This window comes from Balaenoptera borealis (genome assembly GCF_965194805.1).
Source record: "Balaenoptera borealis genome assembly, chromosome: 10".
Lineage (NCBI taxonomy): Eukaryota > Metazoa > Chordata > Mammalia > Artiodactyla > Balaenopteridae > Balaenoptera > Balaenoptera borealis.
In genome coordinates, this window is record NC_138874.1 from 105,084,209 (window position 1) to 105,111,804 (window position 27,596).

General features: G+C 39.7%; 1 protein-coding gene across 11 annotated transcripts in view; it reads left to right on the forward strand.

Moving 5' to 3' along the window:
- Nucleotides 1-27,596, forward strand: part of ENO4 (enolase 4) — a 48,436-nt gene that overhangs the window by 5,423 nt on the left and 15,417 nt on the right. For 3 of the 11 annotated variants that reach the window (XR_014249114.1, XR_014249115.1, XR_014249116.1), the window contains exons 3-14: nucleotides 232-422; nucleotides 2,410-2,555; nucleotides 4,231-4,400; nucleotides 4,496-4,627; nucleotides 5,980-6,033; nucleotides 11,251-11,307; nucleotides 13,483-13,650; nucleotides 20,576-20,701; nucleotides 22,340-22,535; nucleotides 24,050-24,117; nucleotides 24,630-24,747; nucleotides 26,492-26,696. Coding sequence is in view for 8 of the 11 variants with exons in the window: in XM_082407826.1 (XP_082263952.1) it covers nucleotides 232-422; nucleotides 2,410-2,555; nucleotides 4,231-4,400; nucleotides 4,496-4,627; nucleotides 5,980-6,033; nucleotides 11,251-11,307; nucleotides 13,483-13,650; nucleotides 20,576-20,701; nucleotides 22,340-22,535; nucleotides 24,050-24,117; nucleotides 24,630-24,747; nucleotides 25,807-26,003 (1,623 nt within the window). In the remaining 3 variants the exon portion in view is untranslated. The other 8 variants (XM_082407830.1, XM_082407826.1, XM_082407829.1 and 5 more) reach the window with 8 other exon arrangements.

Here is a 27,596-nt window from a genome sequence, read left to right on the forward strand (position 1 = left end):
GTAGGGTTTTTAGAAGGGTATTTTAACAAGGTAATAATTTTAAACGTTCCTTCAAGTTGGGTTCCATTGTGTTTCAATAGCTATAAAAATATCTCAAAGAAAATTATAGATTCTCATTTTCTCTTTGAAATTGGTGATAAAATATCATGTACCTTAAAAGCTGGATACATTCAATTTCCTATTTCCTGTGAAAGGTAGGGAAAATGTAGAACACGTTTATATTGTTTTCAGAATATATGTTCTGTGGTGATCTCAACTCACTTCGAAGTCCACGCGAACGCTTTACCCGAGCTAGTTGAAGCAGAGGAATTAGAAAGGTCGGATGCCGTCAGCACTGCGGTGCAGTGGGTCAACGAAACCATCACCGAGGAGCTTCAGGGCTTAGCTCCTTCTAACCAGGCTGAGGTGGATCAGGTGCTCAGGTAAATTTCGCACTTTGAAATGTAAGTGTCCAGTATAACTATGTACCTCTTTTCTTTCCATTTCACCTGCCAATGAAATGGGTCTGTCACATCTACAATCAGGAAGTCAATTAAGAAGCATATGCTAAAGCAGCAAAATTTAGCATAAAATGTTGTTTTTCTTCTGAAAACCCTGTTATTAAAATTTTACTTTGTAAGCCTACATAAGGCCTTTTGGCCTCTTTTGTGCATAGAGCTTTCCTAGGATTCAGTGAAAAGTTTCTCAGGAAAAGGATTAAGAATCCAGACGTCCTCCTTTCCCCCTTCCCACCTCCTCACATGCCCCCCCTCATCCATGAGCCTCTCTTATCCTTTTATATACCCCAGTGAGTGATGCTTATGTTCTGACCTCCAGACACAACCAAGTCTTCCAGGTCTTGCCCATAGGTTGACTCTAAAATGTGAAAACCAAGGAACTGTTTACTAGGGCTATGTGAGCACTGTTCAATGCCTAACCAAGTGTGGGTTAGCATTACTTTTCCTTTTGTGGGGGTCCAATGCCACAACCCTATTGGCCAAAGAAGGGTCAACTGGATTCTCTTTCTCTAAGCTTCATCACTTGCTTAATTGTGCATAACTTCGCATTTTAGTTTGCCTCAGAGTTGGATCATGACCTTATAAAAAACTTGTTTGAATAGTTTTTGGTTGTCTTACAGTTTTTGAATGCTATTCCACTTAGTCCTTTGTGTGTGTGTGTTATTTGCTTTTTTTTTTTTTAGGCAATCTTTTTTTTTTTGAATTTTTGAATTTTATTTATTTTTTTATACAGCAGGTTCTTATTAGTTATCTATTTTATACATATTAGTGTATACATGTCAATCCCAATCTCCCAATTCATCACACCACCCGCCCCCCGCTACTTTCCTCCCTTGGTGTCCATACGTTTGTTCTCTACATCTGTGTCTCTATTTCTGCCCTGCAAACCGGTTCATCTGTACCATTTTTCTAGGGTGTTATTTGCTATTAACACATACTTATTTTCTCCCAAGCTCTCAGTCATACCTTCTATTCTGTTACATTCCTTTTTTCCTGGAGTTTTCCCTCCCAAATCTCCCATCATGACTGGTTCCTCTTTAGGCCTACTACAGAGATGCCATAAGACATCCCTTCATTGTTCTCCTGTTTCCTGGATCCCATATCATCCTCTTTCTTAAATTGCTGGATTTCAACCTTTAAAAGTAAGGATGAGAAAAGGGTATTTGGGATGTACATTTTTTGAGTTCTTACATGTGTGGAAATGTCAGTACTTTCCCTTTGTGGTTTACAGTTTAGCTGAGTATAGAATTCTCATTTGAAATCAATTTCTCTCAGTACTTTAAAGGCACTGCACCATTGGCATCTGATGCAAATCTGATTCCCATGTCTTTTTTGGGGGGGGGGCTTATTATTGTTTTGTCTGTGGAAGCTTTTAGCCTCTTTTTATTCCGGGGAGCTGATATTTTACGTAGATGAACCTAAGCTGGACTTCCCAACAGTTTTCTTAACTGTCCATTTTAAGCACCCACCTCAAAAAAATAAAAAAGAAAGAAAAGAGAAAGAAAGAAAGAAGGAAGTCCTGCACATAGTGCTATATATTTCACTGTCTATTCTTGCCTCATTTTTAGTCTGATGGTCATTTATTCAAAAAGAAAATCCAATAGCCCTTAATCAAATTATATCTTCAAATTTTACTTTAAAAAATAACAAACAGGGCTCAGATAATTTTTAAAATGAGCACCTAAAATCTTTAAACATTTATTTCCAGGCCAAAATGATTTTCAGTTCTTGAACATAGTTTTATAACAGCATCATTTTTAAGCCTTGGAAATTGAAGCTGATTTGTTCTTAGGTAGCTTAAAAAGCAGAGTTAACTATTGAAACATTTTGGGGTCAGCACTAAAACATGACCAAAATTACGAGTGATATTTCTCAATATCTCATTGTAAAGCCATACTTTCTTACCATTAAGGACATTCTTTGAAAGTAAAGTACAAGAAGATAAGGAGAGAAAAGAATTGGAAAAGAGCCTGGAAGACTCCACAGTGCCTACACCTTCACCTCTAACACCACCACCGCCTCCTCCACCTCCAGCCAAAAAAAAAGGACAAAAGCAAGGTCGGTGGCTTATCATCCTGCAGAACCATTAGTAACAAACGTGGAGGAAGAAAGGCTGAAACTTGGACTGCCTTTCCAAGTTCAAATCTCTCTGCTGCAGACCTAGGTTGGAGTTCCACCAGGTACCATCCATCCTCCACGCCACTTCCTTGCTTAAAGCTACTGTGTGAGGTGGGCACGGTTTTCCCCCCACCCCACCCTCCATTTTTATTTGTAAGAAAAAATATTTCTTACCCAGAGATGAACACTTAGTAAACAGAGTGCACTGAACAGTGGCAATGCCCAAGGCAGGGAAGGGGAGGGTGGCATGGAGACCTTTAACTGCTCCTCAAAAAGCCACTCCATATTTTAAAGATTAATGATATCCTTTGATATGGATGACCAACATTTCCTCAGTCATAGGTAATATATTAATGAAACTTCTCTTTGGAAGACCTTGCTATTTTAAGACAAATAATCTTAAAGTTACCGTGGCCCTTTGTTCCATGCCTTCCAACATATGGCTAACCTCAGCTCCTCCAGTATGTTAATTCTGGAGCTGCTGCTAGAGCTGTTGTAACAGTGATTTGTGTGTCTGTCCAACTACAACGTGCTCCTGGAGGACATGAGTCATGCCTCATTCAATTGAGCACTGCCAGCGCCTAGCACAATGCCGGGAACAAACTAAACACCAGATAAGCGTGGGTTCCATTAAATAAAGCACAAGAAGCAGGGACCAAAGAGATCGTGAAGCCAAGGTCTCTTATCTCATAGATTTAGATACTGAGGCCCAGAGAGGGGAGGAGAGTTGCCCAAGGCAGAAGAATCCTGTTAGACCAATCTTCTCCTGGAGGGTGGGGATGACCACTACCGAATCATAGGTAGAGACGGCCAATAGGTGTTCATTTGGTGGTTTCTTTTGACTGATAGAACTTGGAACGTAAGAAGGGAAGAAGTAGGAGGGGACAGTAATTTGCTAAACATTTAATATGTACTGGGTGCTCACACATCTTATTCCACTTGTTTTACCTACCTGACTCAGGTCAGTAGCTGTGGGGAAGGAGAGGACAGGAGGAAAACTAGAGATTTATTGCGGACACTGTGGTACCTGATCAGACGGGGTGGCTGAGAATATGTGAGAGTGAAAGATGGGTGAGGATTCTGGGTGGATGGTTAGATCTGGACGGAAGTCCTCATAGAAAAGGGCATCCGTTTGGGGTGGGCAAGCAAGATAAGTAGTTAGATATTCACATGAGATATTCAACACGAAGCTGGGTATGCAAGAGCGATGGTGGAACATAGGAAAACAAAGGGTTTGGAATTCAAAGACTGTCCAAATCCTCTCTCTATTCACTTTCTGTTAGGTATTGGGCAAGTCTTTGAACCTAAGCCCCCGTTTAGGTGAGATAACAATATCTGCCCCACATGACTGTTGAAGGATTTAATACTGAATGTTCTAAAATTTCTTAGGCAAAATCCATGGCTAAGGATTATTTGAGCATTAGGGAGTAGTAAGTGACATCAGACAGAAACTTCTCAGGGGTTGAAGTGGTGAATATTTTCTTGCCAGCCTCAGCTTTCAACCTTTCTTTATGCTGGGCCTTCACATCTATAAGTAAAGCATTAAAAAAATATATAGTTTTATCGTAGTCAAACTTTCTAGAAAGCAATCTTTTATCAATACTTTTTTCTTCAGGGAGGAAGGATACTCTTACAGAAAAACCAATTGTACCCCCAGAACCTGTTGAACCCATACTCTGTGGCAGCATGGCCATAGGAGCTGTGTCACTGGCTGTTGCCAAAACCAGTGCCGTGCTGGGCAATAATCCTCTATACTTAAATATTGCACTGCTGAAGCACCACCAGGTTAGTACCCATTACATTCCTTTACAAGGACCCATGAGTATCTCAAGATGAATGAACCATGTTTCTCATTTCCCCTTACTTTTCCCCTTTTTCAGGATCAGCCAGCAAAGCTAACTATACCTCTCCTGATGGTATCTCTGGTCAGCTGTGGGAAGTCATCACCTGGCAAGCTGAATTTAATGAAAGAAGTGATTTGTATACCCCATCCTGGATTAACAGCTAAACAAGTACCTTACATTATCTCAAACTACCTTTTCTTAAAAAACAAAAAACCTTCATCATCAATGAGTTTTTAGTGTATGTTCCTAAGGCTTATGACACCAAGGGAATAGGAATTAAATATAAAATGAGAAAAAAAAATTCAGGAAATTAGGGAAGTGGGACGAAAACAAGACCTCAAACGAAAGGGAACCAAATTTAGACCACCTTGGATCTCCAGCTCATCACAACAGTGACTCATGCTAGTGGCTGACAGAGAAGCCACGGGCGAGTGACTTTGCAGGCCTTGATAGTGCTGGAAGGATATTCTTTGGGGCAACTGAGATTTTTTAATTTACTAGTCTGTGCACTATGGCTGCAACAAGAGGAAGGTGGCACTTTCATAGCAGCCTTTCTGTTAAGTAGGAACTGCAGGGCCTAGCAGATTGCCTGGCACGTAAGAGAGGTTTAGTGCATGTTTATGGAATATGGAATGAAGGAATCCTAAGTGGCATCTTTACTACTCAGAGGTTTGTTAGTGTCTCGTTGTTCTTCAGTGGCATGAATGAGTCAATATGCCTTTTTAAATCTTCATGAATTATTCTACCAATTAGGCATTCGGGAGAACTAAACGTTTGTGTCCTACCGTGGATGTTTACAGGAAAAGTACAGGAAGCTCCATCCCATCTGGTAGTATATTGACTGATATTTTATCTAAGCTAGTGACAATCATTTTTTTAAATCTCAAGGTAATTTCTTTATGATAAAGAATTCTTTTTTAGGGAGAATAGTCAATACCCACTTCTATCAATTTTGGAAGACTAGGATTTATATCTGGCTCACCATCTGTCAGATCATGTTCAGATCCTGGCGCCAGGATCTTTCCTTCAGTTAATATCTGCTATTTGGGTACCAGAGCATTTGGCATGCCATTCTTCATCTGTCTCCATATGCAGATCCCACCATCATCAGAATACATTTTTCTACTTTCTAAGTGACAGTGGATTTATACTAATTCAAACATTATCATGCAGAATCCCTTGATGACCTGTGACATATATTGCAAGAAGGTTGGTCAGGAGACCATGAAAGAGAATGAAGTTAACTTGATCCAACCAACTGAACTAATCAGTTCTGAACAATGAAGGGAGGATAATGAGGAAGAAAAACCTCTCATTCATTTTCAACCAAATAAAAATTGAGGGCTGAAGATTAACATTTAATCTTCTGATTTTGTAGACCATATGTAATTCACTAACCAGAATGCATTATCAGGGACCCTACAGATTTTCTGAGTTAGAAATAGCCGTGTGTGGTATAAGTTTTTATGTTTAAAATTCTAGACTGCAGTTGTGGAAGATCATGTTTATTCTACTTACAGGGTGTGGACATGCTTCTGGAAATTCAGAAACACATTAACAAAACAATTGAAATGGTATGTAAAGAGAATCTATGGTATCTAATAACTGATGCTTATATACCTTCTAGTAACCAAATTATAGTTCATTATGCAACAGAATCAATATTGTTGTTACAGATATGACACATTCCCTCATTGGCTATGGGTCCAGTTTCTAATAGAACTTAACAATCTTGTTTTGATTTCTGAGGCAGCTGGCCCTACGCTAAGATCATCCCTTTGGATTTGCAAAGAAAGAAAGGATCTGGCCCCTAGGATTAGTGAGAGGCAGTTTGGTATAATGGTTAAGGCACAATCACTTGTGCCTGCTTAGAATCCTGGTGTTGGGCAAACAAGCACCCTTGGCTGAGCAGCCCTTGAGGGGGAAAGTCACAAAGGCAGTATGAGGGGCAGCTGTATGAGTCACCGGGTTGTTCCATCATATTCTAACTGGGGTAATGCACAATGATGTGGCAGGGCTGAGGGACCCAATCCTTGTCTTTTATTTTGGAATAATACTGAATTTATAGAGAAGTTGCAGAGATAGTGCAGAGAGTTCCCAAATACCCCTCACCCAGTTTCCCCCAAGGTTAACAGGATACATTACCATAGCGTATTTGTCAAAACTAAGAAATCAACATGCTACATTACTAATAACTAAACTCCAGACTTAATTTGAATTTCACTAGTTTTTCCACTAATGTCCTTCCTCTGTTCTAGGATCCGATCCAGGACCCAATATTTATTTAGTGTGAGGCTTTTAAGCTACATGATTAGGAAGCACTAGCTCCTTCCCCAGCAGGATGGGGGCCGAGATATAATCTCAGTGCGACATAAACGAACTTTGGCTCCAGTGCTATCTTGCCAGCACAGAATATGTGATGGGGGAGGGTGGTGGGGGCCCAAGCCCTACAGTTGATCAGAATTGCTTTAAGCACCAGCCTGGAGCCAGTTTCCGGGGTGCTTTTCAGGAGGACAACTGTTTTATGGGTGACCAGCCTGCAGAGACTCAGACTTGGACAAGTTAACCCTGACCTCGTATTTTGCTTTGCCCCTTACTAGCTGTGTGACCTTGCGCCAATTATATAACCTCTCTGCCTCAGCCTCGTCGTCTATAAAATGGGTGTGATACATTGTGAGGAGTAAACGAGCTGAATATATGCGATGTGCTCAGAGCAGGAGCGGACACAGCAGTGAACAATACACAGTGGTGGTGGTCATCAGAGCAGGTGGAAGAAGTCCAGCTTAGAATATTAGGGAATTCAGGATCTCTGAGCTCTCTGCAATCGTCCTGACTTCCAGATTTTTAATTATACAATTTTAAATATACAATTGATTTTTAATCATACGAGTAGCTCATGAATGTTCCTGTGAAAATTCAAACACTGGTAGAGCTAGTCCCCCGTCCCCCCCGTACTAACTCCGCCTCCCTGGACCCCACAGCCACTACTACCCTCAGTTCCAGTCCCATCTCTAGAGGGACTCTAGACCGCTGTTAAAAATTTAGTGTGGTCTTCTAGCCTTTCTTTTGTATTTAGACACACAGACACACAGACACCACACATACAAATATAGTGTTTTGTGTTTAAAATCATATAAAATTCTGCACAAATCACTCTACAGGTTGCTTTATTTCTTTGCCCTTTTTATTTGTGTTCATCTTTTACTGATATCTAGGAATTCTTTCTACAGTAAAGGCTTCAATCCTTTCTATGTGTTATACGTATTTTCCTCTATCATGTTGCCTGCCTTTTAACTGTATTTTATGCAGTCATAGGGATTTTTTTTCTTTTCAAATTTTGACATAGTAAAATGTATCAATATGTTCTATTAAGGCAGTGGTTCTTTTTTTTTTTAACATCTTTATTGGAGTATAATTGCTTTACAATGGTGTGTTAGTTTCTGCTTTATAACAAAGTGAATCAGTTATATATATACATATGTTCCCATATCTCTTCCCTCTTGCGTCTCCCTCCCTCCCACCCTCCCTATCCCACCCCTCTAGGTGATCACAAAGCACCTAGCTGATCTCCCTGTGCTATGCGGCTGCTTCCCACTAGCTATCTATTTTACATTTGGTAGTGTATATATGTCCATGCCACTCTCTCACCCTGTCACATCTTACCCCTCCCCCTCCCCATATCCTCAAGTCCATTCTCTAGTAGGTCTGTGTCTTTATTCCCGCCTTGCCACTAGGTTCTTCATGACCTTTTTTTTTTTTCCTTAGATTCCATATATATGTGTTAGCATACTGTATTTGTTTTTCTCTTTCTGACTTACTTCACTCTGTATGACAGAATCTAACTCCATCCACCTCACTACAAATACCTCCATTTTGTTTCTTTTTATGGCTGAGTAATATTCCATTGTATATATGTGCCACATCTTCTTTATCCATTCATCCGATGATGGACAATTAGGTTGCTTCCATGTCCTGGCTATTGTAAATAGAGCTGCAATGAACATTTTGGTACATGACTCTTTTTGAATTATGGTTTTCTCAGGGTATATGCCCAGTAGTGGGATTGCTGGGTCGTATGGTAGTTCTATTTTTAGTATTTTAAGGAACCTCCATACTGTTCTCCATAGTGGCTGTATCAATTTACATTCCCACCAACAGTGCAAGAGTGTTCCCTTTTCTCCACACCCTCTCCAGCATTTATTGTTTCTAGATTTTTTGATGATGGCCATTCTGACCGGTGTGAGATGATATCTCACTGTAGTTTTGATTTGCATTTCTCTAATGATTAATGATGTTGAGCATTCTTTCATGTGTCTGTTGGCAATCTGTATATCTTCTTTGGAGAAATGTCTATTTAGGTCTTCTGCCCATTTTTGGATTGGGTTGTTCGTTTTTTTGTTATTGAGCTGCATGAGCTGCTTGTAAATCTTGGAGATTAATCCTTTGTCAGTTGCTTCATTTGCAAATATTTTCTCCCATTCGGAGGGTTGTCTTTTGGTCTTGTTTATGGTTTCCTTTGCTGTGCAAAAGCTTTTAAGTTTCATTAGGTCCCATTTGTTTATTTGTGTTTTTATTTCCATTTCTCTAGGAGTTGGGTCAAAAAGAATCTTGCTGTGATTTATGTCATACAGTGTTCTGCCTATGCTTTCCTCTAAGAGTTTGATAGTGTCTGGCCTTACATTTAGGTCTTTAATCCATTTTGAGTTTATTTTTGTGTATGGTGTTAGGGAGTGTTCTAATTTCATACTTTTCCATGTACCTGTCCAGTTTTCCCAGCACCATTTATTGAAGAGGCTGTCTTTTCTCCACTGTATATGCTTGCCTCCTTTATCAAAGATAAGGTGACCATATGTGCGTGGGTTTATCTCTGGGCTTTCTGTCCTGTTCCATTGATCTATGTTTCTGTTTTTGTGCCAGTACCAAACTGTCTTGATTACTGTAGATTTGTAATATAGTCTGAAGTCAGGGAGCCTGATTCCTCCAGCTCCATTTTTCGTTCTCAAGATTGCTTTGGCTATTCGGGGTCTTTTGTGTTTCCATATAAATTGTGAAATTTTTTGTTCTAGTTCTGTGAAAAATGCCTGTGGTAGTTTGATAGGGATTGCATTGAATCTGTAGATTGCTTTGGGTAGTATAGTCATTTTCACAGTGTTGATTCTTCCAATCCAAGAACATGGTATATCTCTCCATCTATTTGTATCATCTTTAATTTCTTTCATCAGTGTCTTATAATTTTCTGCATACAGGTCTTTTGTCTCCTTAGGTAGGTTTATTCCTAGATATTTTATTCTTTTTGTTGCAATGGTAAACGGGAGTGTTTTCTTAATTTCACTTTCAGATTTTTCATCATTAGTGTATAGGAATGCAAAAGATTTCTGGGCATTAAATTTGTATCCTGCTACTTTACCAAATTCTTTGATTAGCTGAAGTAGTTTTCTGGTAGCATCTTTAGGATTCTCTATGTATAGTATCATGTCATCAAGGCAATGGTTCTTAATGGGGAGTGCTTTTGCCAAGGGACGATGCCCAGAGACGTTCTGGGTTGTCCCAGCTTGGAGGGTGGGGCTCTCCTGGCATCTAGAAAGCTGAGATCAGGGATGCTGCTACACATTCCTACAATGTATGAGGCAGCCCTCCATAGCAAAGGATTATCCAGACAAAGTATCAAGAGTGCCAAGGTTGAAAAGCTCTGCTTTAAGGCTTTTGCTCTTGGCTCAGCTCTGGGCCCAGAGGGTTCAGCAGTCCCACATGCCCCTGAGGTATCAGCTTCTTCTGAGTCCCCTTGCCTGACTCTTCTACAAGAGCAAAGGATGTCCCCTTGCTCTGCACTCGACATCACACCCCCTTCCTCCCTGGTTGTTACCTGCATCGCAGGTCTGCCTCACTAGACCGTGGCTCCCAAGGCAGTGCCTATGTATCTCGTTCACCACTGTATCTCTCCTGCCTGGCACATCAATTTGCTTCCTATGTTATTTTTACCAGGGATAGAAACTTCAGCTGACTCCATAGTGAAAAGATGCAGGATAACTTCTGTATTTGCATATACTGGAGAGTGTGTGAACCACGTTGATTCTTGACAGACATGCCCCAGCTTATACAGCCAATGAATGCTGGGCATTAAAGTGCATCCTTTAACAGGTTAAATCCTTGTTACAGTATGCCATCAATACCCCAAACTGTGGAAGCTTCTCTTTGGTAATTATCTTTGCTTTTAATGTCAGATGACATTACACACACCAGATTCACCAGATTTAATGACCATGGGCTGCTTCCAAAAGTCAAACCCATCCTGCCAGAGAAGGTGTTTGTACTGTGAGAATATTTAAAACAATATGTTGGGCCTTTAAAAGCAAATGCCACAACGTGGTTATTCCTTAAGGACAAGGAGGGGGCTTAACATCCTCCTGTAAAAAAAAGAGTTCCTGCACACAACAGGAGTCAGGACATGATGAGTGAATAATTACTTATATAAGTAGAAATGCATGAACATGTATATCCATGCCTCATACATGTGATTGGAGGCAGAATGTAAGGATGAACTAAAGGGAACATGTGCCTGATTTTGAGAAACAGTTTGAGGTTTATGAAATTAAAGAGTGGCTGGCATCATCCCTGTGTGTGTATGTGTGTGTGTGTGTGTGTGTGTGTGTGTGTGTGTGTGCGCGTGTGACTTGCAGTGTGACTGGCTCAACCCCAGAGCAGTGGGCAGGCCAGAGGACCTGAAGCTCTGCTTGCTGCCACACACGTGTCTGAAAATCCCGAGTGATATGTCTTTATCTTCTGTCTCACAGTCCCCTCCTCCAAAACCAGAGACAAAAAAAGGTCATAATGGAGGCAAAAGAGGTCAAGTAAGTAAATGTATTTGTTTACCATGCTTCTGTATGACAGTTCATTTCTATGTTCCCTGCCCCTTTCCCTCTCCCATAGTCATTTTGCTCCAGGACTGGGCCTAACACAAATGGAAATCACACGGTGATACCGCTTCAAGGGGACTAAACCAGGCAATCCCCAGAGCTGGAATATCATTCTGCCCCCGCCTCTCTGGCAACAGGCTGCCAGGCCATCATGCTTGAAGTTGTCTGGCCAAGTGAAATCTCAGAGGGCTTGGAGAGGCTCTTATGACTAATAGGATTACATGGGAAACCCTCTAGGTGAAGTGCTGGGGAAGATGAATCTCTCTGAATACTAGCTCAAAGGCATATAGAATGTTTTGGCTTTTAATTTTAATACTACCAAAGAAAGAAAGAAAAGGCGCAAAAAGATAGCAATTCCTTCATCTGGTTCCCCAAAAGCACTGAGGCACCATTTCAGATGGACCATTGCCAGAGCTCAGATTTTGCCAGGAGGGTCAGGCAAACAAGCCTGGTGAAAATGGGCTGCAGAGCCTCAGGAGACCAGCTGAACTTGATCAGTCCATCACTTTGGTGACTGTGGGTGCTCTGATAGATACACCTATTATATGCCTGACTTTCAGCAATATAGTTAGAACAACCAACGAGAACCCCGAAGATAATGCAAATGGATGAGGGTTGCTCACATGTGTGATATTTGCTCTGATAACCCTGCAATCACTACCTGGATGTCAGGGACTTCAGGGTCTGTTGAAGTCATCAGCAAGAAGGACTAGGAAAGGAAGGAGGGGACTTGGTGGAGATAACAAATTAAGTTCCTCCTTAAACTTGGGAGAGAGAAGAGAAATGTGTGAACAGATACAGCAGTAAGTAAAATCCTTGACAGGTGTGTATACTAGAATTGGACCTTCCAAGAGAGGCAGGGGCTGGTGAACAAGTAGCAAATCTCAGCTCTGTTCCCTTCATTCCAGCATGATGTATTCTGAGAAACTTAGACCAAGATCAGCCCTTCCTGAGATCAGCTTTACTACTCCCCCCGCCCCCCCCCACCATTAGAAACAGGATAGATGGTAGATTCTAGAGAGGCAGCCACACCAGAATTGGAGGCATGGACTCTAGCTCAACCACCTGGATTAAAATCTGTTCCAAGTTACTCAACTGTCTCTTAAATAGGGATCATAATGGTACCTGCTTCACGGGATTGATGTAAGGAGTAAATGTATTTACTTTATGTAAAGTGTTTAGAATGGTACCTGGCATTTAGTAAGCACCAAATAAGTGATGCCTTCATAGATCTGAAGACTCCGTAATGAAACTCCTTAACTGACACACAAAAATTTCCCCAACTATTCCTTTGCCAAATAAAAGGTTCCTCTCACTGACATTAAAAATGTTGGATGGTTCTTATAATTAACTAGTACTACCATCAGTAAAAATGGGATATTTATACCTACTTTCATGTTTGCTCTTGAGACTGGTACACACACACACACACACACCCCTTAGTGATACTGCTTCAACTTAGGTTAAAATTGCATAGTGACAATTTATGATGACGGCACATCAAGGCTGACCTTGCAATCGAAGCATATGGCTGCCTTTCCCCTGAGGTCGTTTGGGTCCTCAGGTCTTCTTCCACTGCAATGCAACCTCAGTGCTGCATCCTTTTAGCTGAAGTCTTCAATCCCTTTTAAAATAAAACCTTTCCTGAAGGAGAGTTAAATTTTTAAGTTATAACAGTTATAGTCTTCTAAAGGAAAATGGAACATAGGAAAGAGCAGGTTTGGAGGAAGAAGGCCATTAGGGACGGGCAGGACAGACATTTACAGGGACAGCCTGTAGAGTCACCAACCTGGTGGTTATGGCTCAGGTGAGCCCGTGTACAATGATAGAGCCAATAAAGAGATAATAACATGGGCAACTAAAGAGAGCAAAGTGTGTTCCTAGGTCAAACTTGAAAACCACGGGAGTAAGAAAATTATTCCCAGATACTGCAGGACAATCATCTGCCCGAAAATATGCAGAGATGAGTGGGAACTAGGGGCAGGATTAATCGAGAATCAGAGGACCTCGTGTTTGGAGAGCTGTGTCTGGTTACAAACTGCCAACCACTGGAAGCCCCAAGAACCTTAATGTGCTATATTTACGTGCATGATTTTCTTGATCCTGAAGCAGCAGATCACTGGCAAGGTGTCCCATCTTGGCTGTTTAACCATTAATTATGACACCATAGAGCAGCCACTGCTCCTAATACAAGGAATCTGTGCGAACCTGGGGCTAGAAATGGGAACGAATCTCCATCTAGCCATCAACTGTGCTGCACATGAACTGATGGACTATGTAAGTTTCCACTCCAGAACATTTGCTTTTTGTTGTGGTCTCCTTGTTTTTAAATTAGAACTCAAAAGAAGAGCCTATCTGTACGTATTTCCAAAGAAATCCTATTTTTTAAGTTAGTATCATGGGAGGGGTCCAAATATACTGGAGTTGAGAAAGGCAAGTTAGCTAATGACCAGACAATAACATAACCATATAACTTTAAAAATTAACAGAAATGTCACAATAATTATATATAGAAATTCTGTAATAAAAATGACTAAAATGGATTGCTTACATTGAAATCATGAGAACTACTGAAAAATAATTTAACAAACTGGCATGTTCTGCGGAGTACATTCATTTGGTTGGTGAATGCTGAATTGGTCAAGCATAAAAAGTGGGTCAGTTGTAACTATGACTTGATAAGCCCTTCGAGACGTGGTTCTGCGAGTTTCTGCTGGTGATTCACTTTTTTTTTTTGAATTTTTGAATTTTATTTTATTTTATTTTTTATACAACAGGTTCTTATCAGTTACCTATTTTGTACATATTAGTGTATACATGTCAATCCCAATCTCCTAATTCATCACACCACCACCACCCCCACCACTTTCCCCCCTTGGTGTCCATACGTTTGTTCTCTACATCTGTGTCTCTATTTCTGCCTTGCAAACTGGTTCATCTGTACCATTTTTCTAGATTTGACATATATGTGTTAATATACGATATTTGTTTTTCTCTTTCTGACTTACTTCATTCTGTATGACAGTCTCTACCTCCATCCACGTTCTGCAAATGACCCAATTTCATTGCTTTTTATGGCTGAGTAATATTCCATTGTATGTATGTACCACATCTTCTTTATCCATTCCTCTGTCGATGGGCATTTAGGTTGCTTCCATGACCTGGCTATTGTAAATAGTGCTGCAGTGAACATTGGGGTGCATGTGTCTTTTTGAATTATGGTTTTCTCTGGGTATATGCCCAGTAGTGGGATTGCTGGGTCATATGGTAATTCTATTTTTAGTTTTTTAAGGAACCTCCATACTGTTCTCCATAGTGGCTGTATCAATTTACATTCCCACCAACAGTGCAAGAGGGTTCCCTTTTCTCCACACCCTCTCCAGCATTTGTTGTTTGTAGATTTTCTGATGACGCCCATTCTAACTGGTGTGAGGTGATACCTCCTTGTAGTTTTGATTTACATTTCTCTAATAATTAGTGATGTTGAGCAGCTTTTCATGTGCTTCTTGGCCATCTGTAGGTCTTCTTTGGAGAAATGTCTATTTAGGTCTTCTGCCCATTTTTGGATTGGATTGTTTGTTTTTTTAATATTGAGCTGTATGAGGTGTTTATATATTTTGGAGATTAATCCTTTGTCTGTTGATTTGTTTGCAAATATTTTCTCCCATTCTGCGTGTTGTCTTTTCGTCATGTTTGTAGTTGCCTTTGCTTTGCAAAAGTTTTTAAGTTTCATTAGGTCCCATTTGTTTATTTTTGTTTTTATTTCCATTACTCTAGGAGGTGGATCAAAGAAGATCTTGCTGTGATTTATGTCAAAGAGTGTTCTTCCTATGTTTTCCTCTAAGAGTTTTATAGTGTCCAGTCTTACATTTAGGTCTCTAATCCATTTTGACTTATTTTTGCTAATGGTGTTAGGGAGTGTTCTAATTTCATTCTTTTCCATGTAGCTGTCCAGTTTTCCCAGCACCACTTATTGAAGAGACTGTCTTTTCTCCATTGTATATCCTTGCCTCCTTTGTCATAGATTAGTTGACCATAGTTTGTGGGTTTATCTCTGGGCTTTCTATCCTGTTCCATTGATCTATATTTCTGTTTTTGTGCCAGTACCATGCTGTCTTGATTACTGTAGCTTTGTAGTATAGTCTGAAGTCAGGGAGTCTGATTCCTCCAGCTCCGTTTTTTTCCCCTCAAGACCACTTTGGCTATTCAGGCTCTTTTGTGTCTCCATACAGATTTTAAGATTTTTTTGTTCTAGTTCTGTAAAAAAACGACATTAGTAATTTGATAGGGATTGCATTGAATCTGTAGATTGCTTTGGGTAGTATAGTCATTTTCACAATATTTATTCTTCCAATCCAAGAACATGGTATATCTCTCCATCTGTTTGTATCATCTTTAATTTCTTTCATCAGTGTCTTATAGTTTTCTGCATACAGGTCTTTTGTCTCCCTAGGTAGGTTTATTCCTAGGTATTTTATTATTTTTGTTGCAATGGTAAATGGGAGTGTTTCCTTAATTTCTCTTTCTGATTTTTGTTGTTAGTGTATAGGAATGCAAGAGATTTCTGTGCATTAATTTTGTATCCTGCAACTTTACCAAAGTCATTGATTAGCTCTAGTAGTTTTCTGGTGGCCTCTTTATGATTCTCTATGTACAGTATCATGTCATCTGCAAACAGTGACAGTTTTACTTCTTCTTCTCCAATTTGTATTCCTTTTATTTCTTTTTCTTCTCTGATTGTCATGGCTAGGACTTCCAAAGCTATGTTGAATAATAGTGGCTAGAGTGGACATCCTTGTCTTGTTCCTGATCTTAGAGGAAATGCTTTCAGTTTTCCACCATTGAGAATGATGTTTGCTGTGGGTTTGTCGTATATGGCCTTTATTATGTTGAGGTAGGTTCCCTCTATGCCCACTTTCTGGAGAGTTTTTATCATAAATGGGTGTTGAATTTTGTCAAAAGCTTTTTCTGCATCTATTGAGATGATCATATGGTTTTTCTCCTTCAATATGTTAATATGGTGTATCACATTGATTGATTTGCGTATATTGAAGAATCCTTGTATCCCTGGGATAAATCCCACTTGATCATGGTGTATGATCCTTTTAATGTGTTGTTGGATTCTGTTTGCTAGTATTTTGTTGAGGATTTTTGCATCTATATTCATGAGTGATATTGGTCTGTAATTTTCTTTTTTTGTAGTATCTCTGTCTGGTTTTGGTATCAGGGTGATGGTGGCCTCATAAATCAGTTTGGGAGTGTTCCTTGCTCTGCAATTTTTTGGAAGAGTGTGAGAAGGATGGGTGTTAGTTCTGTAAATGTTTGATAGAATTCACCTGTGAAGCCATCTGGTCCTGGACTTTTGTTTGTTGGAAGATTTTTAATCACATTTTCAATTTCAGTGCTTGTGATTGGTCTGTTCATATTTTCTATTTCTTCCTGGTTCAGTCTTAGAAGGTTATACCTTTCGAAGAATTCGTCCATTTTTTCCAGGTTGTCCATTTTATTGGCATAGAGTTGCTTGCAGTAGTCTCTTAGGATGCTTTGTATTTCTGTGATGTCTGTTGTAACTTCTCCTTTTTCACTTCTAATTTTATTGATTTGAGTCCTCTCCCTCTTTTTTCTTGATGAGTCTGGCTAATGGTTTATCAATTTTATCTTCTTAAAGAACCAGCTTTTAGTTTTATTGATCTTTGCTATTGTTTTCTTTGTTTCTGTTTCATTACTTCTGCTCTGATCTTTATGATTTCTTTCCTTCTGGTAACTTTGGGTTTTGTTTGTTCTTCTTTCTCTAGTTCCTTTAGGTGTAAGGTTAGATTGTTTATTTGAGATTTTTCTTGTTTCTTGAGGTAGGCTTGTATAGCTATAAACTTCCCTCTTAGAACTGCTTTTGCTGCATCCCATAGGTTTTGGATCATCGTGTTTTCATTGTCATTTGTCTCTAGGTATTTTTTGATTTCCTCTTTGATTTCTTCACTGATCTCTTTGTTATTTAGTAACGTACTGTTTAGCCTCCATGTGTTTGTGTTTTTTACATTTATTTCCCTGTAATTGATTTCTAATCTCATAGCACTGTGGTCAGAAAAGATGCTTGATATGATTTTAGTTTTCTTAAATTTACTGATGCTTGTGACCCAAGATGTGATCTATCCTGGAGAATGTTCTGTGTGCACTTGAGAAGAAAGTGTTTTCTGCTTTTTTTGGATGGACTGTCCTAAAAATATCAATGAAATCTATCTGGTCTGTTGTGTCATTTAAAGCTTCTGTTTCCTTATTTATTTTCTGTTTGGATGATCTGTCCATTGGTGTAAGTGAGGTGTTAAAGTCCCCCACTATTATTGTGTTTCTGTCGATTTGCTCTTTTATAGCTGTTAGCAGTTGCCTTATGTACTGAGGTGCTCCTATGTTGGGTGCATATATATTTATAATTGTTATATCTTCTTCTTGGATTGATCCCTTGATCGTTATGTAGTGTCCTTCCTTGTCTCTTGTAACATTCTTTATTTTACAGTCTATTTTATCTGATATGAGTATTGCTGCTCCAGCTTTCTTTTGATTTCCATTTGCATGGAATATCTTTTTCCATCCCCTCACTTTCAGTCTGTATGTGTCCCTAGGTCTGAAGTGGGTCTCTTGTAGACAGCATATAGATGGGTCTTGTTTTTGTATCCATTCTGTGAGCCTGTGTCTTTTGGTTGGAGCATTTAATCCATTCACGTTTAAGGTAATTATTGATATGTATGTTCCTATGACCATTTTCTTAATTGTTTTGGGTTTGTTTTTGTAGGTCCTTTTCTTCTCTTGTGTTTCCCACTTAGAGAAGTTCCTTTAGCATTTAGTGTAGAGCTGGTTTGGTGGTGCTGAAGTCTCTTAGCTTTTGCTTGTCTGTAAAGCTTTTGATTTCTCCATTGAATCTGAATGAGATCCTTGCTGGATAGAGTAATCTTGGTTGTAGGTTCTTCCCTTTCATCACTTTAAATATATCATGCCACTCCCTTCTGGCTTGTAGAGTTTCTGCTGAGAATTCAGCTGTTAACCTTATGGGAGTTCCCTTGTATGTTATTTGTCGTTTTTCTCTTGTTGCTTTCAATAATTTTTCTTTGTCTTTAATTTTTGCCAATTTGATTACTATGTGTCTCAGCATGTTTCTCCTTGGGTTTATCCTGCCTGGGACTCTCTGTGCTTCCTGGACTTGGGTGGCTATTTCCTTTCCCATGTTAGGGAAGTTTTCAACTATAATCTCTTCAAATATTTTCTCGGGTCCTTTCTCTCTCTCCTCCTTCTGGGACCCCTATAATGCAAATGTTGTTGCTTTTAATGTTGTCCCAGAGGTCTCTCAGGCTGTCTTCATTTCTTTTCATTCTTTTTTCTTTATTCTGTTCCGCAGCAGTGAATTCCACCATTCTGTCTTCCAGGTCACTTATCCATTCTTCTGCCTCAGTTATTCTGCTATTGATTCCTTCTAGTGTATTTTTCATTTCAGTTATTGTATTGTTCATCTCTGTTTGTTCTTTAATTCTTTGTTAAATTTGTCAAATTCTTTGATCCTCTCTTTAGGTCTTTGATAAACATTTCCTGCATCCTCTCGATCTTTGCCTCCATTCTTTTTCCGAGGTCCTGGATCATCTTCACTATCATTATTCTGAATTCTTTTTCTGGAAGGTTGCCTATCTCCACTTCATTTAGTTGTGTTTCTGGGGTTTTATCTTGTTCCTTCATCTTGTACATAGCCCTCTGCCTTTTCATCTTGTCTATCTTTCTGTGAATGTGGTTTTTGTTCTACAGGCTGCAGGATTGTAGTTCTTCTTGCTTCTGCTGTCTGCCCTCTCTCACTTTTTAAATATAAAAGTATTTCCAAGTTATTGAAGTTTTTGGAGAATAATTAATAATACTAATTAACATCAAATTCAGGGCACATGACCAAATACAATTCCACTTTAATTTGTGATTCTTTTAACTTCAAAGGAAATCTTGAATAGTATATAAGAAACCTAAGTTTCAGCTGACTTCTAAAAGTTACTTTCCTAAAGAAACTAAGCACATAAAGGAATATTTAATGTAATTTCGTATTCGTCACATAATGATTGGTTCCTAGGCATAATAGTAAGAAAAATAATTGCATGTTTTCATCAGCAACGTATACCAAGAACTATGAAAATACTGACTGCTAGTGTTAACTAGAATGGGTATTTATTGCTTATATTCAGTAAAATGTTTAGCTTGGTATCAGATAATTCTTACAATGTTAGTTCAAAATCATTATCATTTCCTCTCTGACAAGATAGGATGGCATACGTTTTGCAGTATAGAAACAGAGCTCTTGCTGCTATATTTTACGTGAAAAGAAGTATAGAATCTTTTCAATGATGGACTTCTTAGGAACCTGCTTAATTCCAATGGAATCCATTCTATTAGCAGCAATAGGAAGGCATTAATAAACCAAAGAGCCATTCTGGTCCGTTCCACCTTCCTCCCAGTACCTAAATATCCCAGGTGCCATCCCTGGACACAGACTTGGACTGGACATAAGGGTGCTGTGTTTGCAGAGACTACACTAGATCCTCCAGCTTCCTTTACTCCTATGCTTAATGACTTGGGGGTGTTCTAGACTTCAATGAACGGGTTGCACTAGAACTCCACTTTCAAAACAATATTGGTTACTACTAGAACTTGCATGTTTGCCTCCACATAAGTCTCTTTACATTTCATATTGGTTGTAGTATCTCAAAAACTTAGCCCCGCTTTCAAATTTTAGAATATTCGCAGAAAAGGAAACAAGCTATTCATTCACTGTGAGCTGAACGATGGTAGTTCTAGTGAGTAGGCAGGTCTGCATTGCTATTCTGTTTATGAATTTATGTTATTGCCCATCTATCCAAGCACTATCTGGCACCACGTTATAAAACTTAAGTAAGAAATTACTCCCCTCCTTCTCTTTACTCGTTTTTTTGTGCAGAAGGCTTCATCTGAAGTCAGTGGGAAGAGATCTATGGGGCATCCAGAGGAATGCTGACTTGATTTTCCCAGGTTGACGTTTAACAGATATTTAAAGTAAAATGCATAGATTTCTCAGGTGAATGTGGCCTGGAAATAATCTGTTTGCAGTCTTTTATATGAAATGAATGAAAATGAATTTGAATCACATCTTTAATGTTTGAAGAATTCATCATTTATTCTTTAATATCTTCCTTATACTTATCAGAGTAAAGGAAAGTATGAAGTGATGATGGGAACCTACAAAAATGCAGCTGAGATGGTTGACCTGTATGTGGAGCTAATCAACAAGTTCCCTTCAATTATTGCATTAATTGATCCTTTCAGGAAGGAGGTAATAGGATTCAACTTGAATTTTATAATAAAACAGAATAAAATCTTCCTTTTGGATCTGTAGATTTGAAATGTGTTGTAATTTGGGCTGGGGCTGAGTTGCTTTATTTTGGCATTTATGAGAAAAGGCACTTACTAAGCAAATGAATAGCAGAAACACACAGGAGTGTGCCTGTCTACGGAATGAAACACATATCCCCCAGCACTTCAGGAATACCTGTGTATTTACAAGCAGCCTGACTGATGGCAGGTGAGCCCAATGTGCTAGCTGGTGCTTCAATAGGTTAATCACATATCATTTCCAAGTGCTCACGGAAACAGGACTTCAACTAGGCCAAATGTTTTTTAAACCTAAATCCAGTTACTATGCATGCATAGAAGTTACAAAGCCATATTTTTAAAAGGTGTGAGATATTGAGGTTTCTGATTTATTCACACTAATGCCTCTGACGAGGGTTGTTTATGTGCCATAGAACTCTCTCTTCCTAACCCACTTAAACTTCAAAACTTAGGTTTATTTATTTGTTTATTTATTTATTTATGGCTGTGTTGGGTCTTCGTTTCTGTGCGAGGGCTTTCTCTAGTTGTGGCAAGTGGGGGCCACTCTTCATCACGGTGCGCGGGCCCCTCACTATCGCGGCCTCTATTGTTGCGGAGCACAGGCTCCAGACGCGCAGGCTCAGTAGTTGTGGCTCACGGGCCTAGTTGCTCCGCGGCATGTGGGATCTTCCCAGACCAGGGCTCGAACCCGTGTCCCCTGCATTGGCAGGCAGATTCTCAACCACTGCGCCACCAGAGAAGCCCCAAAACTTACGTTCTTGATTTTATGCATTTGAGAACCAGTAGATATAGTGAGCAGGTACCCTCTTTGAGACAACTCACCTATTTAAATTTGAGGGACAAAGAGAGTGCTGGATCTTACTGGAGCCCCAGGCTCTCTCAGTCCCATCTTTCCTTTCACAGCCTGTGCTACAACCCAGCGCTTGTGGAAGATGCTGAGCCTAGTTCTTTAATCTTGCCAGACCTATCTTCTGCTTCTTGTCCCGAGGCTCTGGCCACAACTCTTTTTAATGCGATAAGATGTACCTATATGGCCTGTTCTAATGGGACAGGTTGAAATCTGGTACAATGGCTGGGAAGACTGTATATATCTATTTAAATAATGAGCATTTCATTTCATTTGGTGGTCTCACCAATAAAAAATAAGGGTGCTGGTAATGAGGGTCTATGTCCCTGCAGGCTCATTTCCTTCAGTTGGCTTTTTACCAGAAATAACACTAAAATCTCCTAACCAACCAGTCTTCAGCAGCATCATGGATAACACAGTGGGTAGGAAGAGCCTGTGTTTGAAGGATATCAGAATTAATGTGGAGAATAGCATTTAATGTGTATTAACATTTTATTCACTAGATCTTCAAGCTCAAATTTAATCACTCTAAGTTTCTGTTCCATGAAGCTTGTTAATTTGTGTGGCTGTGGTACGGGCAACATGAAGCCACAGATGCAAACAAACCAAGCCTCCCACCCCTGTTTTGTGTGTCTCAAAAAGCTGTATAGCTGATTATGTGCTGCATGATTCCTGTCGTTTTGTGATGATGTCCCACACATTGTAATGATCCATTCTTAAATATTTACCCAGGACTCTGAACAGTGGGACAGCACCTACAATGCTCTTGGTTCCAAGTGTTACATAATTGCAGGCACCGCCTCCAAAAGCATCTCTAAACTTCTAGAGGATGGGAACATCGGCATCCTCAGATGCAGCGGGCTGATCGTAAAACACACAAATCAAACTACGATGTCTGACTTGGTGGAAATGACCAATCTTATCGACAGTGAGTAAAAAGTATAGCTCTGAAAGACTCATAATGCACTTAAATATGCAGTATATCAGTTAATAAAAAGCATGGAATAAATCTTGGAAGAAAAAAACACCCCAACCATTTGTGAGTGATTCGGTGCTGGAAAACAAAATGCAGCTTACTACTGATTCACTTCATAATGTTCCAATAACAGCCCTGCCCGGGGGCCCTCCCCTTCAGGGAGGGCTACCGCAAACAGGTGGCTGAGGCCACAGCCCTCTCAGCTTCACACGACAGCACAGTGATTTTTTTTCAATCACTAGCCCACACTGGCTTTTTTTCAACTCCTCAAAAGTTTCAAACTTTTTACAGCCCTGAGGTCTTTGAACATGCTGTTCCTTCAGCCTAGAATGCTTTGCCCTGTATCATTTAGTTGGCTAACTATTCCTTCAGGTCTTTTTGCCTTAAATGAAACCTCTTCAGATCTATATGCCTTCCCTGACTTCCCCCACCCCTCACTGGCTGCTCTGAACCTTTCTTATCCTATATTTTCAATTGTAGTACTGGTCACAATTACTTGTAGGCTATTTAATGTCTGGTATCCTCCACTAGACTGTAAATTCCCAGGAGTTCATGGGAGTCTTGTTCACTTATGCACAGGGCCTGAAACATGCATATCGTGAGGGGGTCTCAGGAACTAGGCAGCAGGCTGCTCTCAGACCTGGAGCAGGACTCAGTGCGAGCCTGGCAGCCAGGGGCCTGGGCTGGTGCCAGAGGATGGAATGAAATGCCTGTAGTCCCTTAGCCTGCAGGCTGCCCTGGTCTACGGCCCAGGCAGGCTGGCGTGCAGGTGGTGGATGGAAAGCCCCAGGGCCTGGTCTTTCCTCCTGGGCCTACCTCTCAGCAGCCATTCTGTCATCCACTCCAGATTGCTGCTCTAACTCCTGCCTGTAAGACACAACTCTGTCACCATAGGAAGAACTTTGGCTTGCAGTCTTGTAGACTGTGCAAATTGTAAGGGGTTTTGAGATCTTCAAGTGACGGATTAAATACTATCAACACTGCTTTCCTAATAAGTCAACATTCAGAACGACAGATTCCTTTGAATAAAATTTTACATGAATTGTGAAATCCATTATTTAGGCATATGACGCCCTTGCACTTACTGTATATTTTGACTCAAAGTTGCACATTGAACATGATTGACCTTGAATTGTGTCTTACAGCTTAGAAATGCGTCAGTCTAATTTGAGCATTTTTCCTCTACAGCGGTAATAATGGTGCCTCTTACAATTTATGGTATGTTAAATTTGATGAAACATGGCATTCATTTAGTATTTATCATCTAAACTACTACAAAGGGGTAAACAAATAAAATCAGGGTAATAAAAATGCAAACGTTTGGGTTAGAATTCTCAGGTGGTCAAATAATTGACTCTTCGCAGTTTTAAATCTCTGGCAGATTTTAAATTTTGATCCCAGAGGCTCATATATTTGATGATTGTTTCCATACCATCTAAAACTGAAAAGAATTCCTCTGCTTACAGGTAAGAAGCACATCGCTGTCTTTGGAAGTGCAGAAGGAGAGTCGTCTGATGACAGCCTTGTCGATTTGGTAAGTGCTGAAAACCGGTCAACTGCAGAATTGCCAAAACACTGCTTTTATCCCAAATTGGTATTTCAGAGAAAGGCGGTCTTTGGCAGAGAAAGTCATGTAACCTTTTATGAAAAAGACTTTCTTCCTCCCAGACAGCAAATCTTTGAACTTTTAAAAAGAAGAAAAATTGAAGTCCTGGTAAAATGACGAGCACACTTAAATGACTGGGGTGTGCACTTGCAATCTTACCTCCTAAAATGAAGTAAGAAAGGCCAGAATGTTCTTAGATAAAAATCAGCATGCTTACATGACTAGCAGAGCATCTGATGTACAGTCACACTATCTCTTTACCTTTGACACTTTCAGCTTATAAGAAGGCCACTTTACTCATGTAACAAAATGAGAAATTAACTTAATGAGAGTAAAAACAAAACAGCACACAGGGGCAGTGTCCTTTCTCCCTCAAGAACTGTTTGTAGTTTAGCAAAATATGACTCCATTTAAAATAAGCTGTTCCCCCACCTCTTTAGGCCGTTGGACTTGGTGTCCGGTTTATCAAGTTGGGAGGTCTTTCTCGTGGCGAACGGGTGACTAAGTACAACCGCCTCTTTGCTATAGAGGAAGAACTTGTCCAGAATGGAACACTGGGTATGTGCTGCTTTCTTGCTTAGTTTCGCTTAGCCATGAATAAGAGAACAAAGATTGGGAGACGGGGGAATAGAAGTCTCTCGGCAGGAGAGCAGGGAAATCCAAAGACTATAAATAAGTGCTGACAAAACTAGGATGGCATTTGCCACGTGTATTGTTTTCTTAATGGATTATCTATTTACCTGAATGTTTAAAACTCTAGCCCTAATCTTGATGAATAGGCTGTGTGATGCTTTTCAATAGACTTAATTGATTGGAATTTCCAAGCCTACCTTTTGTTACGGTCCAAATTATACTTAAGGTTTTTCTGCACAGCCCAGGAAAGTTAAAGGTGGATGTTTTCCTGGTGGTTCTTGGCAACAACTCAAGTTTTACTCAAGTAGATAGCATGTTAATTTAATGTACCTTGGAAAGGCTATGGTCTCAAGAGAGATGAACCAATCATTTACGACATCAAAGTTTGTAAATCTGTATGGGTAGAAGCACCTTATGTACTGGCTAACTGGAGAGCAACACCCCAAATATACATTTTTACTCTATATATTACTGACTGTGATAGCCAAAACAAAGCATGCAAAAACATTTAAAGAGACCAATAGTTGTCTTTGAAATTCTGAAACTATTTTGTATTTTAAAATAGAATTGATATACTGCAAAAAAAAAAAGTTACGTTAATTAAGCAGTGTTGACATACTTGTATACCATAAATGAAACTATAAAATAAGATAGATGTATTATAGAATGTATCGTGGAACATACCAATTATTGAATATGAAAGCAAGGAAGTCCTACTTTGTGACTCAGTAATAGGCATTTTTTTAAAAGTGACCAAGAGAAATAGTAATTATTCATTTGTCACGTTTAACATAGGTAATGACCTTGTTTTCTAGAAAACAAAGATATAATTGGGAGACTATTTCTAAGTCAGGCGAGGGCAGTCAAAAGTTACTTTGTATTGTTTAGTGTGTAACAACATGAAGGCTTGTTTTTTCAAATAGGTAAAATTATGCTGTTCCTACATTTCAGTGATTATTTTTTTGTCATCCTGACTTGTGGAAGCTTTAGGTTCCTTCAATGACCTATCACATTTCCAGCCAGACTTCACCACAAGGGAAACAGCTGCTTCAGGTCATCAAAAGGACTCTAGTGACTGGAGGCCCAGCCCCTCCCTGGTGACAGTGCCAGCCCTGAGCATTCCGGAATGGATTAACAGATTAGTGAGCATTTCGCTGACATTGGCAGTGGTCAATAAATAAGAAGGGGACCAAAAAACTGGAAAACCAAATCACTGCACTGAGAGACTGAGTAGGAAATCTTGTCAAAAGCTCAGCCATTAAAACACTGTCCCTGCCCGGAAACACGTGGAACCTGACCGGAATAGGCTAAGTCCTCAGTGGTTTACCTTGGAATAGTCAGTTGGCAATGGTCTGTCTCACGCAGAGTACCAGCCTTTCCTCTAGTTTATCTTCCTCTTATCCTTTGCTGCTCGGCCTCTGCCCAAAGTCTGCTGTAAACCAAATGTTCCAGAATGTTGTCTAAGGGTACACTGCAAACTCAACAAGTGTATTGCAGTTAATGTATAAACAATGACATGCCCACTTTAAGGTGGTTCTAGAATCCTTCCTAATGGTGATGTGACACCTCTGGACAGTTCTAAAGATGATCTCCTTTAAATCATGTAACAAAGAACGTCAAAATTGGCACCACTGGATTAGACAGTAAAATTCATTGTTGTTTTTAATAGGTTTCAGTGAAGAACACACATTTTTCTACTTGAATGAGGAAGCTGAAAAGGCTGCCATGGCTGGTGAGCTGCCTGAGCCCCCGGAGCCCATCTTCGCCACAGAAGTTGTGGAGCAATCAGCCAAAACATGAGTGTCTTCCAGACGGGCTGCACACACCCCAGCTGACAACCACACCACTGGTATCATTAGACTGGGAGATCTCAAGTATGTCTTCATTTTGGTTTTGCTCTAAAACTTCACTAACTCGTGTGCTTTTTCTTCTTTTAATTTCACTGTTTGGTGAAATACAGAGATGGTATTTTGCCCCGAATTATACCTGTGAACCTTGTCTTCTGGCCATCACATTTCTATGGGGATCTTGTTTGTATACGAGCGCTCCTGTCCATTTTGGGGGGTCGTGACCTAGTAAAAGAGTACAATATTTTTGCCACCAACTCCACACTCAGTTCAAACACCTCATACTTTACAAGTCAGAACATCTCTGAAAAAAATCTTTCACACTAGGAGCTCTCTCTGCCAGGAAGGTGTACATCTTCTGTTTCACGGATTTTTTAAGAGCCAAATAGCTTCCTCTCACTTTCCTACCCTTAATTCCCTTTTCTCTGATTCCCATCTCTTTCTAGATTTTAGTTGTTCATCTATCATTTATATCTTTGGGGGTCTCCTTAGATCCTTTTTGGAACAAGAATGAGCATAAGTGAGTAAACCCATCAATGAATGAATATTCTTAAAGCAATTAAATGCCCAATCATTTTTACTACAGAATCTAGTAGGTGATTAAAAATGATGCAACATACAGATTGGCTGAATTGTCTCTTCTGAAAGCCAGTATCCGGGTTATAGCAGAGGATGACCAGAAATAAACATATTCAAACACATACCTATAGATATAATAATATCCAACTGCTTTATATGATTTAGATTCTCTGTTCAAACTGTTACCATTTGTCTTTCCCCCAAATTATATAAATTGCTATGTACTGACCTGTGGGAGAGTTGGCTAAGTTTAGATTTCTGATATATTCTATAAGTTTTTACTAAGCATACTGAGGACCTCTCCTTTTGAAGAGTACTAAGAGGGGAAGGTAATGGTCTTATGGCAGA